The 23,696-nt window shown below is 32.9% G+C and overlaps 3 protein-coding genes across 4 annotated transcripts in view; 1 reads left to right on the top strand and 2 right to left on the bottom strand.

Annotated features, from left to right (window-relative positions):
• LOC118443388 (F-box only protein 33) overlaps positions 1-11,426 on the bottom strand; it is a 20,949-nt gene extending 9,523 nt beyond the window's left edge. For both annotated transcript variants that reach the window (XM_085659131.1, XM_085659130.1), the window contains exons 1-7: positions 10,833-11,426; positions 10,383-10,477; positions 10,122-10,313; positions 9,634-10,035; positions 9,298-9,546; positions 9,024-9,219; positions 8,741-8,959 (exon numbers count right to left, since the gene is read on the bottom strand). In XM_085659131.1, coding sequence (XP_085515257.1) covers positions 8,828-8,959; positions 9,024-9,219; positions 9,298-9,546; positions 9,634-10,035; positions 10,122-10,313; positions 10,383-10,477; positions 10,833-11,102 — 1,536 coding nt within the window. In that variant the 5' untranslated portion in view covers positions 11,103-11,426 and the 3' untranslated portion in view covers positions 8,741-8,827. The remainder of the gene's footprint in view (positions 1-8,740; positions 8,960-9,023; positions 9,220-9,297; positions 9,547-9,633; positions 10,036-10,121; positions 10,314-10,382; positions 10,478-10,832) is intronic.
• Positions 11,427-11,454: 28 nt separating this feature from the next.
• Mau2 (Mau2 sister chromatid cohesion factor) lies at positions 11,455-14,594 on the top strand. Its single transcript, XM_035870307.2, has 8 exons — positions 11,455-12,085; positions 12,316-12,495; positions 12,567-12,845; positions 12,916-13,162; positions 13,263-13,510; positions 13,741-13,946; positions 14,021-14,223; positions 14,379-14,594. The coding sequence occupies exons 1-8, from the start codon at positions 11,861-11,863 to the stop codon at positions 14,576-14,578; spliced, it is 1,788 nt and encodes a 595-aa protein (XP_035726200.1). The 5' UTR covers positions 11,455-11,860; the 3' UTR covers positions 14,579-14,594.
• Positions 14,595-16,746: 2,152 nt separating this feature from the next.
• LOC118443393 (uncharacterized) lies at positions 16,747-18,288 on the bottom strand. The gene is made up of 3 exons (XM_035870321.2): positions 18,184-18,288; positions 17,142-17,687; positions 16,747-17,026 (listed from the first exon to the last, which is right to left on the bottom strand). The coding sequence occupies exons 1-3, from the start codon at positions 18,206-18,208 to the stop codon at positions 16,929-16,931; spliced, it is 669 nt and encodes a 222-aa protein (XP_035726214.1). The 5' UTR covers positions 18,209-18,288; the 3' UTR covers positions 16,747-16,928.
• Positions 18,289-23,696: the final 5,408 nt, after the last annotated feature.

Below are 23,696 nucleotides of genomic sequence, written 5' to 3' on the forward strand. Positions count from 1 at the left end.
TAGATATACGTGCCGAAGAGCTTTGATACAATTGATAAAATATAAATTAGAATAGTGTACATTTAATAATGTACGACGTTAAGCTTCTTCTTGGTTTTTTTTTCTTTCGTTTCTATTTTTTATTTATTTCTTTCTTTTTTTTTTTTCTTATCTTATTCTCGTTAAAATGGTTTAATATAATAGTCGAAGGAGATATAAATCGATCACTTAATTAATCAAAGGAAAGAAAAAAGAAACAAAATTCGAATTATATAATCGAATTCATGAGCCAACTAAGCTCTATCAATCACGAATCATCACCGTAGTCATCATCATCATCATCATCATCATCATCATCATCATCATCATCATCATCATCATCATCATCATCATCGTCGACAAGTACATACAACGCAACGTAACGCAACGCAACAAGGATTACGAACGAATTTGTGATCCGTTTGCATACGCACGCGCAAACTTCGAAGAAGAACAATGGCTTCGCTCGTTTGCAGAAAAACACGCGAATTTAATGTTCGCAAATTTTTTTTTCTTTCATTCGACTTTTTTAGATCATTTTTCTTCTTCGTCTTTTCCTTTCTTTCCTTCTTTCTTTTCTTTGTTTTTTTTTTTTTTTTTTTTTTTTTTTTTTTAAATTAAAAGTATAAAGTATAACTGCGGTCATATAATTTCATATTTGTGCTTATCGATAATTCTGCCGTTCGTGAATATTGTAATTGTTATTATTGTGACAATTGCAATATACGATAAAATAATACATTATGTAAATGAAGGAAGATCGAACGGCGAAAATTAAAGATTAGCCGAAGATCGTAATTTTTAAGAACGAGAAAAGGGAACTTTAAAATTTCGATGGATCGTCTTAAGTTATTTTCACAGGAGAATGGCAACGAATAACATTTTTTCCCCCCCTTTTATTTTGATTATTTATTCCCGCAATACGATAGATACGCGCGACAAGTTCGAACGACGGTAATTTCTTTTTGTTTCTTCTCTCTTTACTTCTTTTTCCTCTTTTTCTTATTTATTTATTTAGATTTGCGCTCCCTATCATAATATTTTTCTCGATCTCGTAGAAAAACTCGAAGAAGATCAATGATGTTGGATCGTCGTAATACTTTTTCCTTTTCTTCTTCTTCTTCTTTTTCTTTTTTTTTTTCTTTTTTTTTAATTCTTTTTTCTTTCTCCGTTTGCGCGATGACGAAAACATATGTGTATTTCTTTCTTGCCGCAGGCTTCTATCCTTTTATTTCTTACGTACGGTTAACACTTAACTTCCTTCCTACGTATTATCGATCGAGGAGAGCGTTGGATTTTCGATAAGATCGTGTAATTATTCATGCATGTGTGTGTATGTGTCTCTCTCCCTCTCTCTCTCTCTCTCTCCCCCTTGTTGCGTATATCAGACGAAGACATATATATATAATACATATATATACATATAACATTTTTTGGGGATGAAAGGAGGTATTCTTTTTTTCTTTCTATCTCTTTTTCTAACAAGAATCCTTTCGTTTTCGCCTGCCCGATCTGCGCGATTTATCATCCGCTGCCCTTTATATTTTTATTGGAATGGATCATTACTTGGTTCATATAAATTTCGATAAAATTATCGGTAATGTATTTGCGTGTTACGTATATATGTATTTTTTGTCATGTCGCGTGTATAGATACACATATAAGTGCTTACACATATACGAAAGCAAGTAGTCGATCGATGAAAAAAGAAAAAAAAAAAAAAAAAAAAAAAAAAGAAGAAAAAAAAAAGAAAAAAGAAAAAGAAAAAGATTATTATGTCGAACAAAATGACCTCTTCTTTCGTGTTACTTCGACGAAGCTACGATATATTTAAATATCTAAAGTGTCGTTCTAAAACGAACTGCAAAGTTCTTTATTTTATTTCCTTCTTCTTTCATTAGGAACTTATAATACTGCTCGTGGTATATACCCTGGACCGACCCCTATCTCATGATTATTTACTTTTGATTTTTACCCTCTCGATTCTTAAATAAATAATTCTTGTGTACATTTTTCGTTTCTCTCTCTCTCTCTCTCTCTCTTTCTCTCTCTCTCTCTTCTCGTCGTCATTTCAACGAGATTCTAATTAAATTTAAAAATCAAGAAAAAACGATAGATCGGCCTAAATTCTTGTCTCAAAACAAAGGACGACGAAAATCAGTCGAATCGTTGGTCCAGCGTATTAATCATTTTTCTTTTTGTTTCCACGTGGAAAGTTCACTAGAGCTCGCAACTTTAATACATACTAATACTCGAAACTTTAACTCGAATTCTAATTGAATCGAGCTTCATCTATCTATCGTGCTTCACGTATTTACACGTGTTAATTGATAAGGAAAAATAGGAAGAAACAAAAAAAAGGAAAAAAAAAAAAATAAAAAAATAAAAAAAAAAAAAAAGAAAAGAAAAATAAAAAGAAAAGAAAAGAGATCTTGACCCTCGATGTTCACTCTTTTTACACTTTTCTACACATTTCTTTTTTTCCAAATGGAATGTCAGTGTGCTCCTTTGCACGTAAATTAAATTTGTGTACGCGTGTCTTGTGTTCATCGTGTTTTATGTATGTATGTACGTTATGGCCTTTAATCGCGCGATTTCGTGAATAGTTTTCATCTACATAACTAAATATGCATATCTCTCTCCCTCTTTCTTTTTCTCTCTCTCTCTCCCTCTCTCCCCCTCTTTATTTCTATGGGCACACTTTCGTCTAAACGCGTTTATGAAGATAAAATTATATATGTATATACGCGAATAGACGACTGGACGTTCGTTGAATTTTCGCGAGGATTGTTAGATCGGCATTTTTCTTTGAGTAGAGTTGGATCGACACGTACGATATCTTTTCATGTCGCGATATTTTATAATTTTCCTCATTCCTATTCGTGTCATTTTAAATCTCTCATTTCCTTTTTACGAGTAAATCGATCATATACGTACTGAGTAATCTCGTTCTATCATTCTATCATTCGTTCTTTCTCTTGCTCTCTCATCGGAATCATACTCGATCAAAAAACACCTCTTCTTCTAGGAATCATATACTTCGTGCATATTCATCTTCGTTTTCGTTTACATTTTCGTTTTCGTTTTCGTTTTCTTTAGACCTACATATTTTAAAGATTCTTCGTATCTTTCTTCTTTTCTTCTTTTCTTCCTTTCTTCCTTCCTTATTTATTCTTCCTTATCAATGAGCACCCGTCTAGGATTTTAATATTGGTTTCTTTTATTTTTAGTTTTATCACAGATGTTTTGTTCTTCATCATATCGCCCCATTTTATTCGATCCCTCTAATCTCTTTTCTTCTTTATTCTTATGGCCCACACTCGGTACAACATATATGTATAATAATAATATCCAACAGCGGGATTTACTGGAATTGACGTCGCACATCCCCCAACCCCTTGTTTGCTTTGTTTAAACCTTGGCGTTATTACGTTTCCTCTTTCTTATTTTAAGCCGACATGATTTAATCACAGCTCTCCTCCATCTTGGCGTTCTTGTGCGCGCGCTCAAGAGGAATTTGTTATTATTAGTATTATTATTATTATTATAATTATTATAATTATTATTATTATAATTACTTTTTTTTCCCTTTTTTATCGCGATTGTTTTCTTCTCCTTCATCTTCATCTTCATCCTAATCCTCATCTTCATCTTCATCTTTATCTTCATTTTCATCTTCTTCGTTTCTTCTTTATCTTGTTTTCTCGTTACGATCACGCACACTAAGGCCTGCCTTAGTACAAAAATATACATTCGCGTCTTAAAAAATAGATCTTATAGCATTCTGTACTGGCTAGCGTTCGTTTGATATTTTACATATTTTATGTATTTTGATTCTTGGCAGGCTGCTTAAGGTTAATTATCGGCTATGAGAGAACCATTATCGAGTGAATAATCCTCGAAACGAGAAATACAGTGTGTTTGTGTGTACGTGCGTGCGTACGTATGAGTGTGTGTGTGTGTGTGTGTGTGTGTAGGTGGGTGGACATGTATGTGTAATTTTTTTTTACATACATATTAAGTGTGTATGGAGGCTTCTTGTTCATTTTTTTTTTCTTCTTTTTTTTCCGTATCGCTAAACGCTAGCTGTCTTTGCGTGATACGCACCACACACATCACCCTTATTTTAATTGCTTCTTAATATCCTTTCGCTTAATCTTTTGCATTAATACGACGACGAACATATTCATAAAATCGCTAACATGTTTGTATATGTATATATATACATACATATATGTACGTATATATATGTATATGTATACATACATATATTAAGTTTTTCCACCATCGAGCGAACTGGAAGTTAAAAAAAAAAAAAAAAAGAAAGAAAAAAAAAGAAAAGAAAAAAAAAGAAAAGAAAAGAAAAGAAAAGAAAAGCAAAGAAAAAAAAATAAAAGAAATAAGAAAAGAAAAAAATGCCCAACATTGTTGATAGCACTTTTAAGAGAATAAACCACAGAGGAGATTCACGAGAAAAATCTTACTCCCTATCTCTCTTTCTCTTCTTCTCATTCTTTCTGCTTATTCGCATATACATAGGAAGTACATGTTCTTTATGAGTAAGATGTCGATCATGACGCAACGTGCAGCTCGCTTAACTTTCATGTATAATATGTGCGCGCGCGCGCGAGATTGTGTATGCATATTTTTGTTTAAATACACCTTTTTCGGCAGGTTCAGTCTTATGTTTGTTGTATATCATCGCGCTCTATAATCAATAATACATATACGCACGCTGTGTACCTTCGCGTTGTGCCCATATTAAGCGGCTGCACATTTTTTGTTCTTTGCTTCTATTTTTTTCTTTTTTTTTCTTTTGCTCTTTTTTTTTTATTTTTTTCATTTTTTTTTTTTTTTTTTTTTTTTTTTTTAACGCGCATAGATGGTGCTACACATTATCACCTAGATTTATTCTTTTTTTCCTTCTCACATTTCATCTTTACTTTTCTATTTAATTTTTATCTTGTTTCCTCTCTCTCTCTCTCTCTCTCTCTCTCTCCCTCACACACGCACACACATATAGATAGATTTTTCGCAATACGAACGCAACATGCATGGTCTTGTAACATACACACATAACTTCGTGCTCTCTTTCTCTCTCACTCTCTTGCTCTCATTCACGGTCTCGTAAACACCGCGCGCACGCGAGCATGACTTTTTTTTAATAATATTTATAAGCACGCGATTTCGATGCTAAAGGAAAAATTATGCAAGAATGATCAAAGGTATATCGTTAAATGAAGAAAGAAAGAAAAGGAAGAAAAAAAGAAAAAAAGAAAGAAAGAAAGAAAGAAAGAAAGAAAGAAAGAAAGAAGGAAAGAAAGAAGGAAAGAAAGAAAGAAAGAAGGAAAGAAAGAAATAAATAAACAAAAAAAACCTAAAATAAGTAAAGAAAAGAGAGGGGAAAAAGAAAGAAAAACATGGCGAGCTTACGCGCGTTAAAATGGCGGCTAATGAGCGCACGTTATTCGATTATTATACGAGTCTTATTTCGCGTTAAGACATTCTTCTCTTTCCCCTTTTCTTTTTTTCACTTTCTCTTTCTCTCTCTCTCTCTCTCTCTCCCTCTCTCTCTCTCTCTCTCTCTCTTTCTCTTTCTCTCTCTTTCTTTTTCTCGTGTTACGTCGTTCAATGTAAAGTAAATACAATTAATTGTTCACGCGCATGTAGTACGAAATGAAAGGGCTGTCGCAGACGCATCTCTTCTTCTATCTTAACCTCTAGTCATTTTTTGATAAACGATTGGCTTCGTTATCACCAAATGGTTCGACAAAAAATGTCTACTAAGGATTTAATGATTAGCTTTTAACGTGTACGTGTTGTATGTTTCTTCTCTTTCTTTCTTTTTTATCGCGACGTCGCGCGTCAAACGTTTCGTCAAAATTACTCTTACACCGCGACTCAGGTACATATTAAGGCCCGTTCATCTTGTATTATAGCGGCATTTTATCTTCTTCTCTATCATTCTCTTTCTCTCTCTCTCTCTTTCTCTCTTTTTCGTTTTTAAGTGTCCGCTCGATTTACATACATTTTTTGTGCTTCACACTCGATCGAACCTTTCGTATCCGTGTATTTTTGTATACATATATACATACATACATATGTAGATTTGTATATATATATACGTGTGTGTATATATATATATATTACACGTATTACAACATTGTTTTTCGCATATCTTATTCTTGACTTTACGTACAGCATGTTTGGGGTAGGGGTGGGGGAGGGCACATATCGCGGCTTCCTTTCGTATATAAGTGTGGAAATACTTCTCCTGTTTCGTTTTTTTCCATTTTTTTTTGTTTCTTTTCTTTTCATTTAAAGATTTCGACGCATGAAGTGTATGTACAGGATCACATATAAAAAAAGAATGGTATAATACGTGACTATGATGTACATACGACGACATTAATAATTATACAAGGATTCGAAAAAAGTAAATCGCATCTCAGAATAGTACAACTGTATATACGTTGGTTTTTTGGTTTCTTTTTTTTACTCTTCTACTTATTTTTTTTTTCTTCTTCTTCTTCCTTCTCTTTTGTTATTCCTCCCCTTCACGTTATTATATACGGCTCCTTTGTAAACAACATTCAAAATCGTCACCATTATTAATCGCACGATAGAAATGCGAGTGCTTTTTGTTGCACCCAAATATTAAACTTTTAAACTTCGACAGATTAGTAGTACAGATATACCTATATATATATATATATATATATATATATACATATATAAGTATATAGATATATATATATATACACATATACATACATATATATATACATATATGTATATATACGATTAGCAGAGTTACTTCCTTCGATCTTCGTTAGATATACTCATGTTTCGCATATCGGCGATCGCTAAGAGCATAATGGAGAAAAATGGTACGTACAGAACAAACGGTTGTTGATCACAGTTTATATGATATTAACACACATACCGCCGTACAACATTCCGCATGATTCATCTTCCTCGACTATCACTTGTATGCATGCATTACTTGGCCGACTCTGGCGTGCGTATCTACATTTAAACGTTTTCTCTCGTTTTTCCTCTTCTTCATCTTCATCTTCATCTTCTTTTCTTTTTTCTCTTTTTTCTTTCTTTCTTTTTTTTCTTTTTTTTTTTTTTTACAATTGCGTCCGATTGGTTTTGGTATTAAAAATAACCTCGGAACGCCATTTGACTTCTCGTTACTTTGAGTAGTTCTCAGCTCTGTACTTCTGTGCATTTAATACAAACTACGCGATACTCGTTTAAAGTATGTTTAATTCTATCGAGTTGTTTTAAATATCCCTTTTTTTTTTTTTTTAGTAGTGTCGCACAGCATGCTCTTAGCGAACGCTTGGCTCCTTTGTTTATCTACATTCTTCTTCTTGCATTGGATTGGAAAAATATCCGTTAAGAACGACGCTTTTCTCTTCTCTACTTACAGATAACGTTTTTGGAATTTTCGCATTAGTTTTCCTGTGGAAGATCATGGGATCGGACCTCTCATTCCCTTGTTTAATTGTTTCACGGAATTTCTCTCACTTTTGTCCCATAGATGATCGTCTTCCTTTCCCCAAGTTATTTACCTTGGTTATTAAATATTATCCTTAATGACCCTGTAGCAACAGGTAGACGTCAAAAATGCTATCCATATAGCGTTACCTTGACGTTCTCGTTTCCTTCTTCTTTTTCATATTTTTTTTCTTTTTTTTTTGTTTTGTTTTCCTTTTTTTCTTTTTTTTTTCTTTTTTTTTTTTTTAACATATTAACCTTGTTCTCACATACACCAAGGTATTGTTATATCTACACAAAATTTACTTATTATTCTTCGCAGGGTATCGATGATATTTGGGTGAGAGGAACGATCGGTAAAGTAAAGATCGCGGTGAGGATATATATATATACCTGATAAAAGTTTACGATTATCATTGTCAATATAAAGACGCGATTCCCTGCATAGCTTCTCCAACGAAGAAAAATCACAGCATAAATAAGTCATTCCTACCATCCGTCGTAAGGATTATAGAAAATCGTTCTCTCTTTCTTTCTCTCCTTCTCTCCTTCTCTCTTCCTCTCACTCTTTCTCTCTCTTCCTATCTCTCTCTCTCTCAATCATTGTAATTTCTATTACATTGTAGTTTGCGTTCAATTTGGACATTTCGTCGTGAGAAAGACACGAGAGGTAGGCTTCTTATCGCTAGAGCATTGGGGATTGATCGTGTACTATACATCGGTAATCGAGCTTACGAACATCGATGATCCACGATCCATTAACACCGTTAACTATCTCCCTTGGTTGTGCCACAAATTAATTTTGTGCATATAAGGAATAAATCTTCCTTGAAGGAATGGTTTAAGATAAAACATGATCGTTAAAGAAGGAACATTGATGCACGTTAAACTCGCAAACGTATAGCGCAATATAAATGCGAGCTCCATATACATATCACATCCATACAAGAATTGTTAATATCACGACGCGATAGTACGTGATAGACTATTCTCATCCTTTTTACTTAATAAGTTACATCTAACAACTAGCCGACGGATGGCAGTATGCGTTAATTAGATTTTGGACTATGAACTCATTATACGTATTCACCGCGTTGCGTACAAAAAAAAAAAAAAAAAAAAAAAAAAAGAAAAAAAAAAAAAAAAAATAAGAGAAAAAAAAAGAAAAAAAAAATCTTATAGAAAAATAAAGAATATAACTTTACAACTGTACTTCTGAAAATGTTCTCCTTCCATAAGTGGTCGTGGCTGTTAATGGATAGTCCTTGGATGACATTTTCTTGGCATTTTTTCTTGGAAGTTATTTCTCGTCGCGCAGGATAAGCGGCATAATAACCTCCCTGCTGTCACCGGCAAAAGGATTCAACACTACTGTTGGTAACTCTGTGTTCCTTAATGGTGCCCAGTGTTTACCCATTATCTCTTGTATTTCCTGTAATACAAAGATAAGTTATCATTAATTATGCCATTAGTAGAAAAATAATGCGTGTACTCACATGTGTAATGGTCTCAGTCTTGTGCCACGATTCGCTGTCAGACACAATATCACTTTCTGCAAATACAAGAAGTTTGAGAGTGCTTCCTCTGAGACGTGCGATAGCTAATAAATTTTCTTTGTAATATTTGTGTCCTATAAACACCAATTCCACGAGTTTAGAACACTTCCAAGCCACGAATACTAAAGGATCTGGACTGTAACAGATATAAAAGTGAATTTATGTTTGATTGTCATTGCTTATTTGCATCAAAAATACGATGCAAATTAGTTACCTATCTGGCTCATTAGCATCGTCTGTAGCTGGAGTATTTACCGTAGTATCCATAGAATCTATCCATATGAGTGATTTTAATTTATTAGAATACCAATTTGACAATTGATGTAGTACCTCTGTATTAAATTTCTCACAGAACAATACTTTTAAGTGCGTTAGAGGCATGGAAGGTTGAAGAATTTCCGTATCTAATACTTTTACACCAATATAAGAATGTATAAGATTTAGTCGTAGTTCACATTTTGGACTAAAAATAATTTTAATTAATATTACTTCAACAAAAAAAAAATAGCCTCTTAAAAATATAATATTTTACAGGATTATGTTAACGTACTTCTTTTGAACAAAGAATTCCCAAGCTGCATTTGATGTTCCTAAGTAATCGTTATGCCAACCATGTACATGTATCACTATCGTTTCCATAGTGCCACTGTCTAAAGCTCTGAGTAAGGCATCATTAACAACGTCATAATCTACTGTCAAAACAGTCAGTCTGATAAACGATTTAAAAATATATTCCTCCAGTTCTATAAAGTCATAATGGTCTGGGTCATCCTTGACCGATGCTAGACTGAGATGCGTTAGATGTTTAGCCTGATGTAAAAGTAATGGTTCTAAAATTATATTGGCATTAGTTGCTAACTCTTCCATATATCCTAAACTCAGAGCTTCTAAACAGTTAGATGTTTCAATAATTTTCACAATGGATTTCATTAAAGATGTACTGTTCGTTGGACTATAAACAATTGTAAAAAAAAGTCAAATTTGAATATATTTAAAACATATTTAAATATTTTTAGAACAATATTTGTACAATTCTACCTGTCAGTCTCACTTTCCATGTACCAATTAGGACATTCAAATATGCTACTGCTATATTCCAAGTACAATTTTCGTAACTGCCTATTACAACATAATTTTTTCAGAAGATGAGAAGTTTCTACAATATGACATGCAATGTCACATCGTATGGTTGCTTCGTGTACACTAAGCCCAAAACAATCTGCCAAAAACCTATAAAATCATATAATTCAAATGTATATTAACATAATGAAATTTTTGTTACAAGCTTGAATTACCGACCTAGCCCATGAAATACTATCCTCATCTTTCAGAACAAAAGTAATTTTTCTCCAAAAACTGGGATGAAATAACGCATATCTCCAATTTTTACAAACCTGCATAAATTAGGACAGGTACATTAGATTCAATTAGAGTATGCCATAGAGATTTTATGTTCATATATATATATATGTGTTTTTAGTATTTTCATAGGTATATTTTTGATTTTATAAAAATTATATACATATATATATATATATATATATACATATATATAAACGAATATTTATAATATTAGTAAATTACAATGAAATCTTGCGTGATGAACACTCAACCGTTGCGATTTACACGCAATAGATAGAAAGGTCGAGTTTCGTAAACATCAAACGGCTATGTGAAATATAATCGTTTGATTACCTACTGTGTTAGGTCAGTTGACAGGACAAAAAAAAACAAAAAGTAGATGTATACCTGAGAGGCTTTTATCCTATTCTCCTGTGGCAAATACGAAAATATTTCTTGCAAAATAACGCTGGGCAGATTGTTCCAGCACGAGTTGTTATCCTCTTGTTCCATTTCTATGGTACGATTAGGAAGTATGCAAGACGAACAGCTGTTTGCCTTCATCGAAGACAGCTGCCCCTCGCACTTTCTTGACGTTGCCTCTTCTACTGTGTCACTTTCTTCGCGGTGTTTTAACATTTCCAGCCGAATTTGACCTCCATTTCCGGCGTGTAGCATTTTTAGCCACTCGCTGGCCACCGTTATCTCAATTAATTCGGCTAAATCCCTCTGTTCTACGGTTCTACGGCCGTATTAAATACCAATACCCAAACCAAAATACGAGCGAGGTATTGCGTTCAACTTGTAACTCCCAACCGCACCGCCGTTCCTACAGTTGTGTTAAATCGTGTGTACTCCTCCCGACGATTCTTCGCGAAAATCTCGCATCCGATTGGTCCGCGCACACGTTCTACGCACACGTCAACTGAAATATGCCACTTTCAGCGAACCCTTTGGAGGATTTTCTTTTCTTTTCTCTCTTTTTTTTTCTTTTCTTTTTTTTCTTCTTTTTTTCTTTCTTTTTTTTCCCCCCCGTATGATCAGTGAAACGACACTTTTTTGGCTATGCATTAATGTCGAAACTTTTCAGGCTAACTTTACGTTTCTTTATGGTATATTGTACAGTGTTAATATCTAACGCGGATGATTTTATGCGCAATAATTCGCGCGTAGCATATACACACGCGTTTATGTTACATGTACGTGCGTGTCAAAAAGTCATATTTGAACTTGACCAAACACATTGATACGTTAAAGAACTTTTAAAACGATGATCGGGTTAAATCAGAATCATTAAATTGTACCAATTATTGTAATTCAATTGCAAATATGAGAACATCCTGATTGGTGTGTTTAAATGATCCAATTGTTGAATATATTGTGGCCTTTCAACAGGCTGAAAGGGTCGGAAAAGTATTCGTCCGAGAAATGTCAAAATGGCGTCTTCTCAGGACGCTTGGTATCTCTCGTTGTTAGGTTTAGCTGAAAACTTTCGGACATCGAGCCCACCGAATATTAAATCATGTATTCAGTGTCTTCAAGCTGTTTTCAATTTTAAACCACCACCTCGGGTCGAAGCTCGTACTCATCTACAACTTGGAAATATTCTTCTTACTCACACGAAAAATATCGATTTGGCGCGATCACATCTAGAACAAGCGGTCAGTTTTTGATAAAAACTTTATTGATTTTTATATATAATATCTTTTATATTAGAACTTTTACACAGTCATCCTTCTTATATAACTTATTTTATTTATTTTAAAAACTACATAATACAGTGATACCTATTTTCTAACCTCTTTGTATGTTTTGATGTCAATATTATTTATGTTACTATAAATAGGCGCGTTCGAAAATATTTTTAAATTAACATTATTTTCTTTTTTAGTGGCGTTTAAGTCAAAATATAAACACGTTTGATGATGTTAAATTTGAAGCAGCAAGTGTAGTAGCTGAATTGTACGAACAACAGCAACAGCCAAATTTAAGTAAACCTATATTAAGAAAGGCCATAGAGTTATCTCAACATAATGTTTATTGGCACTGTAGACTTATATTTCAATTGGCGGTAAGTTCGATAACAATTTGTATATCTTTCTAATATATCATATAAATTATTTATATTATTTGTGATTACAGCAAATACATGCCTCTGAAAAAGATTTCGTTGCAGCAAGTAGTTTGCTGGCCGTTGGTGTTGATTATTCGCATATTAGTAATGCAAGTTATACACGTGTATTATTTTTATTAAGTCGATGTATGCTCCTATTAATAGACAAGAAATTTACGGAAGTCCATGCACTATTAAATTCGGCTGGTCATCATGTTGAAAATTGGCAAGGAAGCCCACACCAAAAAGAATACTTAAAAGTATATTATTTGGTGCTCCAAGTTTGTCATTTTCTTATGGCTGGTCAGGTAACGATATAATAATTATTATTTATAAATTATATTCGTTGATTTATATTATATTTTTATTACGTAACAGGTAAATAGCGTGAAACCTTGTTTGAAACAACTGCAACAAAGTATACAAACGATCATGTCTCCTAATTGGCCAACAGATGATGTAGTTACGGGTTCTAATATAGGAGATATGTTCATATGGATGCCAAAGGATCATTTATATGTTTTGGTTTATCTTGTAACTGTTATGCATTCAATGCAAGCTGGTTATATGGATGAAGCACAAAAATACACAAATAAGGCTCTTACCCAAATTGAAAAATTAAAAAGTACTCATATAAGTATATTTACAAATTCTTTGATTTTATCTTTGGAATTTTTGTAGTTTAGTATAATAAATTTATTTAAATATTATATTTTGATTCACAGTCGTTGATAATAAGCCGATACTCTCTGTCTTTCAACTCATGCTATTAGAACATATAGTTATGTGCCGCCTTGTCATGGGAAATAAAAGTGTGGCACTTGCAGAAATAGCTCAAGCATGTCAACTTTGTAGGCGGCAACCAAGATTATTACAAGGCCATCGGCCTCAACTGCATGCTCTTTTGGGATTATATGCGATGTCTATGAATTGTATGGAAGCTGCTGAGGCTCAGTTTACAGCTGCTCTTAGGGTTAGAAGATAGAATAATTAAGCAAGCTATAAAAGTGATAAATATATCACAATAAAGTAAAATTATAGAATATCTGTTTAATAGGTTATAAGAAATAATTTAATCATAAATCTATGAGGATTATTGCTGATATATATTTCACATGTATTATGCACATATCACATAGTACATAAATTATGTAGCTTCAAATTTGCATGTATTTTAAAATAATATAAAATTATATGTTACAGACATCCCAAGAACGAGAACTTTGGACGTTTGCAAATTTAAATTTGGCCATAGTATATCTTAGAACAAAAAGAGATGCAGAGTTGGGTGCATTAATGGAAAGAATAAATCCAGAGTCTTTACCATCACATTCGCATTCCTTGAGAGCAGCAGCATACTATGTTCAAGGTCTCCAAGCTTTTTTTGGAGCTAGACATAATGAAGCCAAGTGTGTAAATTGTGAAAAAATGTAATCAAAATATCTAAAAATATACAATTTATATTGCTTAAAAATTTTTTTAGGAGATATCTTAGAGAAACATTAATAATGGCAAGCTCAGAGGATTTAAATAGATTAACTTCTTGTAGTCTCGTTTTGTTAGGACATATATTTCTTTCATTAGGAAATAGCAGAGAATCTATGAATATGGTTACACCTGCCATGCAACTTGCTTCCAAAATACCAGATGTACACGTACAACTATGGGCTACTGCTATCCTGAAAGGTAATTGCATATAATTTGTGTGGTGTGTGCTTTATGTGTGTGGGTGTGTGCTGTATATGTGTGTGTGGGTGTGTGCTTTATGTGTGTGTTTGTGTGAATAAATATGAACACACATAAACTGATTTTTACACATCATTTTATCTTAAAAATTTTAGATTTGTATAGAATTTGTGGAGATCCTAATCGTGAAAGTGAGGCATATCAAATGCATTGTACATTTTCTCAAACGCTCTTAAAGGATCATTTTCAAAGTACACAAATGAGTGAACATGCTCTTATACAATGGACAGATGGTCCTATACCTGTTTTGCCAAATGACCCACCACCTTCCACATCTCAAACAATTCTTCAATAAAATTAAAAAATACCAATTTTGCTTATTTACTTAAAGTAAATGGTTGTTAAATTGTGAAAGTATATATATCAGATTTGCGTGACAGTGCCGTTGAATGATCACGCAAAAACGGGAAAAAAACTAATAGTGCAAAACTTAATACATAAAAAGTAAGTTTGTTATATATTTAGAATTCATTTTATACAATGACATGTGTTGATTCCGTCTTCAATACGAACAAGTTATTTAGACTATCAGAAGGGCGTTTGAATTATTATTAGTTTTAGACAAATGTAATATCTTTTAGTATATATTTCTTCTACAGCCTCTATTTATAGTTTTAATAATATAAATAGAAAATACGCGTATCTTTATAAAACATATGTATATAAAATTTAAAAAAATTTTCTATTTTTTTTTTTTAAATTATAAACTTTATTTCAAGTAAATTTTATATAATATTACACTGCAATACAATATATTTTGTGCTATATATTAGATATACTAAACCTAATAGATATTTTTAATTTTTTTTAATACAGTAGAGAGCACAAATATTTTTATCATTAATATTATATGTTACTGCTATTATGTTAAAAGAATTAATGTTAATTATGGTTTAGTTTTTATTAAAGATAAATTAGTTTTAGATTAAATTAGATTAACTATTGCAGGGTTAACATGATAACATCATACCAAAGTAAAGTAAGTCAAGATAATGACAATGATAGGAAATGATAATATTGAAGATAATCAATAATTGATCATAATTGTGATTACCAGAATGACTGATGAATGTTCTCTGTATTAGTTTTATTCAAAATGAGATACAACTTATTTTATATAATGCTAAAATGTACAGTGAATTTTAACACTTCAAGATAAATATTTTAATAAATTTGTAATAGCACAGAGAGAATTTTATAAAATAAGGGAGTAATATATTAACTAACCTCATTTGCAATTAATTTCATTTTTTATTATAAATTGAACCGAAGAACATTTATTTAATTTTCAAACGCTTTTCTGAAATTATCTATTTTGCAGCTTTGTCCACTACTAAATATGTGATTTCATCTTCATTTTTTTCAGTCTGTATTTTTTTTTTTTAACATACCATGTATTTGATACATATCAACATTATAAAATTTTACATGGTGTGATCAATAGTTGGCAAGATGACAATAATGTATTTTGTTGTAATCTATTCTGATATGTTTATCAAAGTAGCCATTAAAAATATAGGCTGTGGTGCAAATGGATGGTTAAGATATAGTCACCGATGCATTTTTATAAATTGGAACGTAGTTATACATGGTATAACAGTACCTGCAAAATATTTTGTAAAAAATGTTATAGTACTTATAGCATATATTAAATGCGTATAAGCGCGCGTGTTTCCTGTGTGGTAGTTTTTGCTTGATATGAGTCCATATATGTATGTAGGGTAAATATTACTGCACATAATATGATAGAAAATTGATATATATATTCGATTGATATATATATATATATATATATATATATATGTATGTATGTATATATATATATATGATATATATCGATGTGCAAATATAAATTTTTGGATTATAGTCATTCTTTTTACTCAAAAATTAAATTAAAATGTTTAATCGATAATAATTGCTTTATATTTAGATCAAATATGCTATAGTATAGAAATATGCAAATGAGTATTATAATAGTACAATAGATTAAGGGAGTAGGTTATTAGAGGCAAGATTATAAATTAAAAATAAACTTGATCGATGCTAATACAAGCAATACATAAAAAACATAGTATATGGGGCCTTAATAGACTATAAGAAGTGATAAATTTTGCCTAAAACTACTTACTCCAATAAATTAAATGTTTTTCATGTATATATATACTCGAAATTACAAAGTTATATATAATATGCTATATAAAAAAAATATGGTTGAAACCATGAACTAGTAACATTATGTAAAAATATTTCTTTGTCTTAATGTAATTAAAATGTAAACAAATAAGTTGTTTACTAGAATCGACTTTTACTTTCTAGTTCCTACTTTTCTGCGTTTCTATCTAATGTGACTACAAAAAATAAATATATAAAAAGCAATGTATCCAAAGGATAAATTTATTACAAAAATATTTATCATGAATGAAATTAAGATATAATATATCTATAAAATAAGAATAAAGAAGATCTTTGTATTTTCTTTTTTATTACATATATAAAGATATATTTATTACATCTTAGGAAAAGGAGATAACAATTAATACAATTACAGTAAAATTTCAAATATACTGTAAGTTTTAACTTATTGATCATCTAGCCTATAATTTGTAATAACTTACATATTTATAACTACATTTGCACTATTTTTTTTACTTCCTGTACCAATCTTGTGTTGTTCTTATTTTCTTAATTTTTTTCTGCAATTGCAGAATTCCATATAACAATGCTTCAGCTGTAGGGGGACAACCTAATAAAAATTCATAAATTTAATTTAGTAAACATATTAGTATATATATTTAATATATAATTATATAAAGTGATACATTCATGACTTTACTCATAACTATTCAGTGAAATCTTACCAGGTACATATATGTCCACAGGAATGATTCTATCGCATCCTCTGACTACAGAATAACTGTAATGATAATATCCACCTCCATTCGCACAGCTACCCATTGAAATCACCCATCTTGGTTCTGCCATTTGATCATAGATTTTTCTTAAGGCTGGTGCCATTTTATTGGTTAGTGTACCAGCAACTATTATGACATCAGATTGTCTAGGTGATGCTCTGAAGACAACACCAAATCTGTCCATATCATAACGAGGTGCTGCAATATGCATCATTTCTACGGCACAACATGCTAAACCAAATGTCATTGGCCATATTGAATTTTTGCGGCCCCAATTTAAGAGATCATCTACTCGAGCTAAAGCATATTCAATTGAGTTACTGGTATTTTGGAAAGGACTGTATGGCTCCTTTTTTGGCTTTTCTGGTAGTGGTATATCATGTTTTTGAACTATACTACTCATTTGTTTAACCAAATTTCCTGGAACAGCAGGATATACCAAAGCAGCTCCATTATTACGAGCAAGGGACAGCAGTCCCTGCTGTAATTTTTCTAGAAAAAAAAATTATTGATATTAACAAATATATATAACAAAGGAACATATTTTCTATTGGATGAGTTAATAACACATAAATGAATTTTTCGAAGCGTAAAAAAAATAATATGTAAATAATAATATTAATGATTCTTTAATGTTAGTATTCAATTATAACATCTGGTTCAAAAATCGGTCAGTTTATTTGTAAAAATAGACCAACGATGTTGCAAAATACTGTTGTAATTTATGTATAGATCTTTACAAATACATGACAGCAATTTCTACTTTTGTATATGCACATATATATGTAACACGGTTACAATTTTAACTACAGATGCACTAAAACGTCTCGGACGAACAAAATTTTGTTTCTTTGATCCGAATCATTTTATAAAATAATCAACGGAAAATAATATTGCGAAAAATATTTGATATATCTTCGAATCTTGTATAAATAAAAATGTATCGTGTGAAAACAATACTAAAAACAGGTTATTACGCAAAACTCACGATTCAAAACTAAAGAGCGAATCATACTTATGACCCTCACCACCTCACGAAGTCGTCTGCTACAATTGATATTTCCAGGCAACTAGATACTGAAATGCTGCGCCAACTACCGACAGATCATAGAATTAATATAGCTGCATCGCTTGTAAGCAAGTTCAAGTGAGACAGACCGGTTAAAGTTCTTTCTAGTCGTATTAAGGCTATTCATTAGCATAGTTTTTTTGATGGCTTACGTCAATAATGAGTCTAGAGAAAATTGTGATATTAGGCGCAAATTTACATACTTTATATTCTTGAATTCTATTCTATTGAATTCTATTATATTAAATCTATTTATTTGTGGAAGTATGACTAGCAAACATAAAACGTAAGTATTTCAATGTTTAGATAAAAAGATTTTGAAAAAGTCTTAAAATATGCAGCCATTCGCTCGATATTACTTGCGTTAAAGAATTTATAATTAGTGTATGCAAGTAATACCGACCCAGGTCTCACTACGTGGAAGTTGCTGCATGTGGAGACCCACGGGCTAACGGTGACTCTACTCTAAAATCCGCGTTCCGCGATACCGATCCGCGATACCTTTCCGCTTCAATGCATTGGCTTCTTAACTAACAGGGTATGCGTAGCTTAGCTACAACACACCTCTTACAGATAGCTCCACCATTTGCACCGTCCGCTTCAGACATAACGGATTATTAAGCACATTCGAATTTGTGCTTTCCGAATTTCGTACAATCAAAGCGCACTCCTTAGAAATACTAATCGCGTCGCGACACTCACGTGTGTGTTATAATTACGTAGATTCTACTGTTAAGCCGAAATTCGCGAAGTACCCCCATCGAAATTTTGAAGAAATCAAACGAAGTCCACGGTAGGACCTTTAATCGCGCCCGAACACCCACGCGAGTGTTAGAAAAACGGTGATTCTACTCTACAATTCGCGTTTTCGATTCGAACAATCAAACGTAATATAATCGCGCCCGAGAACACCCACGCCTGTGCCCGCCGACACGCGCGCCAGTGTTCTTCCTATCCTTCCCGTATTCGCGTTTAGAAATCGATGATGAATCCTGCCATGCGATGTACAATCCGGTCGCAGATGAACCTATCCCTCGATGACCTATCCTGGAACAGAAGAAACTAAAGAGAAAATAAGAGAAGGAAAACAAATATATAAAATAAAACATAATATATACATATATAATATAAACAGAAAATAAATATAATTAAAAACATAATTATAAACAGAAACATATAATTGAACACATAATTAAATACATAATTAGAAAGAAACAACATAAATAAATATTAAGAATACATAATTAAAAGGAAATAACATAATAATAACATAATTGAAACCATAATTCAAAAAGAAAAATATGAGATAGAAACGAAAACCGGAAAAAGAAAAGAGAGCCGCAGAAAGAGAAGAATAGAGAGCCCCAAAAATACAATACAAGAGAAACAGTTTTATATGATGCTGAGACAGCAACCCGCACAGAAGCCCTCCCCCACAAGCCCCACCCGTGGGTCCCACCCGAGATATATAAAGAATTATTAATGAGAGTAAATAAGAATAAATAGAAATGACAGCGGACGTAAGAGAGAGATAGAAAAATTTCCTTTTCGTTTCTCTGAGAAATTATGGTACAATAGATTTCTGCTATATTTCTTCTTTCGAAGTATTATTAGCGATATAAAATGGAGAAATATTAATGTTCAGTTGGAATTAGATTGAAAAAATATTCGAAAAGTAATAGAGTATGCAGCCATTCGCTTGATATTACTTGCTTTAAAGAATTTATAATTAGAGTATGCAAGTAATACCGACCCAGGTCTCACTACGTGGAAGTTGCTGCATGTGGAGACCCACGAGCTAACGGTGACTCTACTTTACTCTAAAATCCGCGTTCCGCGATACCGATCCATTATGCCTTCCGCTTCGGATATTTTGGGCATGGGACAAAGCTAACAGGAAGTATCTAGCCTTAGCTACAGGGACTCCACTTACAGAAAGCTTAACCGTTCAACACCCTCCGCCTCAGGCATAACGAATTATTAAGCACATCTAAATTCGTGCATCCGAATTTCGAACAATCAAAGCGTATTAATCGCGTTCGCGACACTCACGTGTGTTATAATTACGTAGATTCTACTGTTCTATCCAAATTCGCGAAGTAATCTAATCGATATATCGAAGAAATCAAAGGAAGTCCCCGGTAGGACTTTCAATCGCGCATGCGAACTCTTACGTGAGTGTTAGAATAACGGTGACTCTAAGTTGAAATCCGAAGCGCACTCCAAATTTCAATATTAAAACGAAGTCCATAGCAGGACTTTTAATCGCGCGCGGACACCCACGCAAGTGTTCGGAAAACGGTGACTCTACTCTAAATAAACTAATCGAATATTCGAGCAAACAAAACGAAGTCCCCGGTAGGACTTTTAATCGCGCACGCGAACACTCACGTGAGTGTTAGAATAACGGTGACTCTAAGTTGAAATCCAAAGTGACATATGCTAACCGGTATTTAGACTTTCCATGATATTTGTCGGGATTTCCGCCCCGCTACCAAACATTAGGATTGTCATAACATCAGCCAGCTATGTACAGCACTACAAGGTAAACCGTTCGCGCACCCCGAATTTCAACACTAAACGAAGTCCATAATAAGACTTTTAATCGCGCCCGGACACCCACGCAAGTGTTCGGAAAACGGTGACTCTACTCTGTAAAAACGCGTTCGCGAGGTAATCTAATCGAATATTCGAGCAAATATAAACGAAGTCCCCGGTAGGACTTTTAAGTCGCGTCCGCGTTCATTCACGTGAGTGTTAGAAAGATGGTGACTCTACTCTAAATTCGCGTTTTCGATACGAACAATCAAACGAAGTTTAATCGCGCCCGAGAACACCCACGCTTGTGCACGCCGACACGTGCGCCAGTGTTCTTCCTATCCTTCCCGTAACCGCGCGTAAAAATCGATGATGAATCCTGCCGTGCTACGATGACGCATTCCACCAGAGGTGGACCTATGCCTTGATGATCTATCCTGAAAAAAAAGAAGCTGAGGAAAAAAAGAAAGGAAAGGACATATTGAATATCGCTGCATGATTGCCCGATTATCCCTGAAAAAGAAAAAAAGAAGATGAATAAGAGAAAGAGAAAAAATATATAACATAGGAAATAAATACGTATAAATAGATAAGAGTGCTGGAGAATGAAGGAGCTCTGCACGATGCTGAAACAGCTGCCCGCACCATCTCATGGATCCTACCTAAAACTTATAAATCATAATTAATAGGAATATATTAATAACATACCTGAGAACATAATTAAAATCATAATTAGAAAGAAACAACATAAATAAATATAAAGAAAACATAATTAAAAATAAACAACATAAATAAATATTAAGAAAACATAATTGAAAAGAAATAACTTATTAATAAGATAACTGAAAACATAATTAAATAGAAAGATATGAGATAGAAAAGAGAAATAAAGAGATGCAGTTCTATACGATGACGAAACAGCAAGCCGCACCTTCGCATGGGTCCTACCTAAAATATATAAATCATAATTAATAAGAATATATTAATAGCATAACTGAAAACATAATTAAAAATATAATTAGAAAGAAATAAGATAAATAAATATTCAGAAAACATAATTAAAAATAAACAATATAAATAAATATAAAGAAAACATTACTGAAAAGAAATAACTTATTAATAACATAACTGAAAACATAATTAAAAAAGAAAAATATGAGATAGAAAAGAGAAAAATGAAATGCATTCTATACAGTGCTGAGACCGCAGTAACAACCTTCTCATGTGTCCTACCTAAAATTTATAAATCATAATTAATAAGAATATATTAATAATATAATTAGGAACATGATTAAACACATAATTAAACACATAATAGAACACATAAATAAACACAAATAAACACAAATAAACACATAATTAAACACATAATTTAACATATAATTAAAAACATAATTAAAAAAAGAAAATATGAAATAGAAAAGAGAAAAAAAGAGATGCAGTTCTATACGATGCTGAGACAGAAACCCGCACAGAGGCACACCCCCATGGCCCATCCCATGGGTCCCACCCGAGATTATAAATCATAATTAATAAGAGTGTATTAATGACACAGAAATTAAAACCAAGAAAAATATGACTTAAAAAAGAGAGCCGCAGATAGGTAAGAGTATAGAAGCAGCTCTACATGATGCTGAGATAGCAACCCGCACAGAGGCACACCCCCATGGCCCATCCCATGGGTCCCACCCGAGATTATAAATCATAATTAATAAGAGTGTATTAATGACATAGAAATTAAAACCAAGAAAAATATGACTTAAAAAAGAGAGCCGCAGATAGGTAAGAGTATAGAAGCAGCTCTACATGATGCTGAGATAGCAACCCGCACAGAGGCCCTCACCCATGGGCCCCTCCCATGGGTCCCACCCGAGATATATAAAGAGTAATTAGTGAGAGTAAATAAGAATGAATAGAAATGAAAGCGAATATAAAATTGTTGTAGGTAAATTTCCTTGTCGTTCTGTATAAAATTATTGTACAATAGATTTCTGCTATATTTCTTCTTTCGAAGTATTATTAGCGATATAAAATGGAGAAATATTAATGTTCAGTTGGAATTAGATTGAAAAAATATTCGAAAAGTAATAGAGTATGCAGCCATTCGCTCGATATTACTTGCGTTAAAGAATTTATAATTAGTGTATGCAAGTAATACCGACCCAGGTCTCACTACGTGGAAGTTGCTGCATGTGGAGACCCACGGGCTAACGGTGACTCTACTCTAAAATCCGCGTTCCGCGATACCGATCCGCGATACCTTTCCGCTTCAATGCATTGGCTTCTTAACTAACAGGGTATGCGTAGCTTAGCTACAACACACCTCTTACAGATAGCTCCACCATTTGCACCGTCCGCTTCAGACATAACGGATTATTAAGCACATTCGAATTTGTGCTTTCCGAATTTCGTACAATCAAAGCGCACTCCTTAGAAATACTAATCGCGTCGCGACACTCACGTGTGTGTTATAATTACGTAGATTCTACTGTTAAGCCGAAATTCGCGAAGTACCCCCATCGAAATTTTGAAGAAATCAAACGAAGTCCACGGTAGGACCTTTAATCGCGCCCGAACACCCACGCGAGTGTTAGAAAAACGGTGATTCTACTCTACAATTCGCGTTTTCGATTCGAACAATCAAACGTAATATAATCGCGCCCGAGAACACCCACGCCTGTGCCCGCCGACACGCGCGCCAGTGTTCTTCCTATCCTTCCCGTATTCGCGTTTAGAAATCGATGATGAATCCTGCCATGCGATGTACAATCCGGTCGCAGATGAACCTATCCCTCGATGACCTATCCTGGAACAGAAGAAACTAAAGAGAAAATAAGAGAAGGAAAACAAATATATAAAATAAAACATAATATATACATATATAATATAAACAG

This window comes from Vespa mandarinia, chromosome 9 (assembly GCF_050613455.1).
Source record: "Vespa mandarinia isolate Hongniang chromosome 9, ASM5061345v1, whole genome shotgun sequence".
In the NCBI taxonomy this organism is placed as follows: domain Eukaryota; kingdom Metazoa; phylum Arthropoda; class Insecta; order Hymenoptera; family Vespidae; genus Vespa; species Vespa mandarinia.

What these genes read in the sequence shown, in the direction of transcription:
- Mau2 (XM_035870307.2), top strand. Translation starts at nt 11,861, where the DNA reads ATGGCGTCTTCTCAGGACGCTTGGTATCTCTCGTTGTTAGGTTTAGCT. An exon ending in ATTTTCTTATGGCTGGTCAG is followed by an intron (nt 12,846 to 12,915) that starts GTAACGATATAA and finishes ATTACGTAACAG; the next exon opens with GTAAATAGCGTGAAACCTTG. An exon ending in GGCTACTGCTATCCTGAAAG is followed by an intron (nt 14,224 to 14,378) that starts GTAATTGCATAT and finishes TAAAAATTTTAG; the next exon opens with ATTTGTATAGAATTTGTGGA.
- LOC118443393 (XM_035870321.2), bottom strand. Translation starts at nt 18,208, where the DNA reads ATGATTCGCTCTTTAGTTTTGAATC. An exon ending in TCGCTCTTTAGTTTTGAATC is followed by an intron (nt 17,688 to 18,183) that starts GTGAGTTTTGCG and finishes TTTTTTTTCTAG; the next exon opens with AAAAATTACAGCAGGGACTG. An exon ending in TGTGGACATATATGTACCTG is followed by an intron (nt 17,027 to 17,141) that starts GTAAGATTTCAC and finishes AATTTTTATTAG; the next exon opens with GTTGTCCCCCTACAGCTGAA.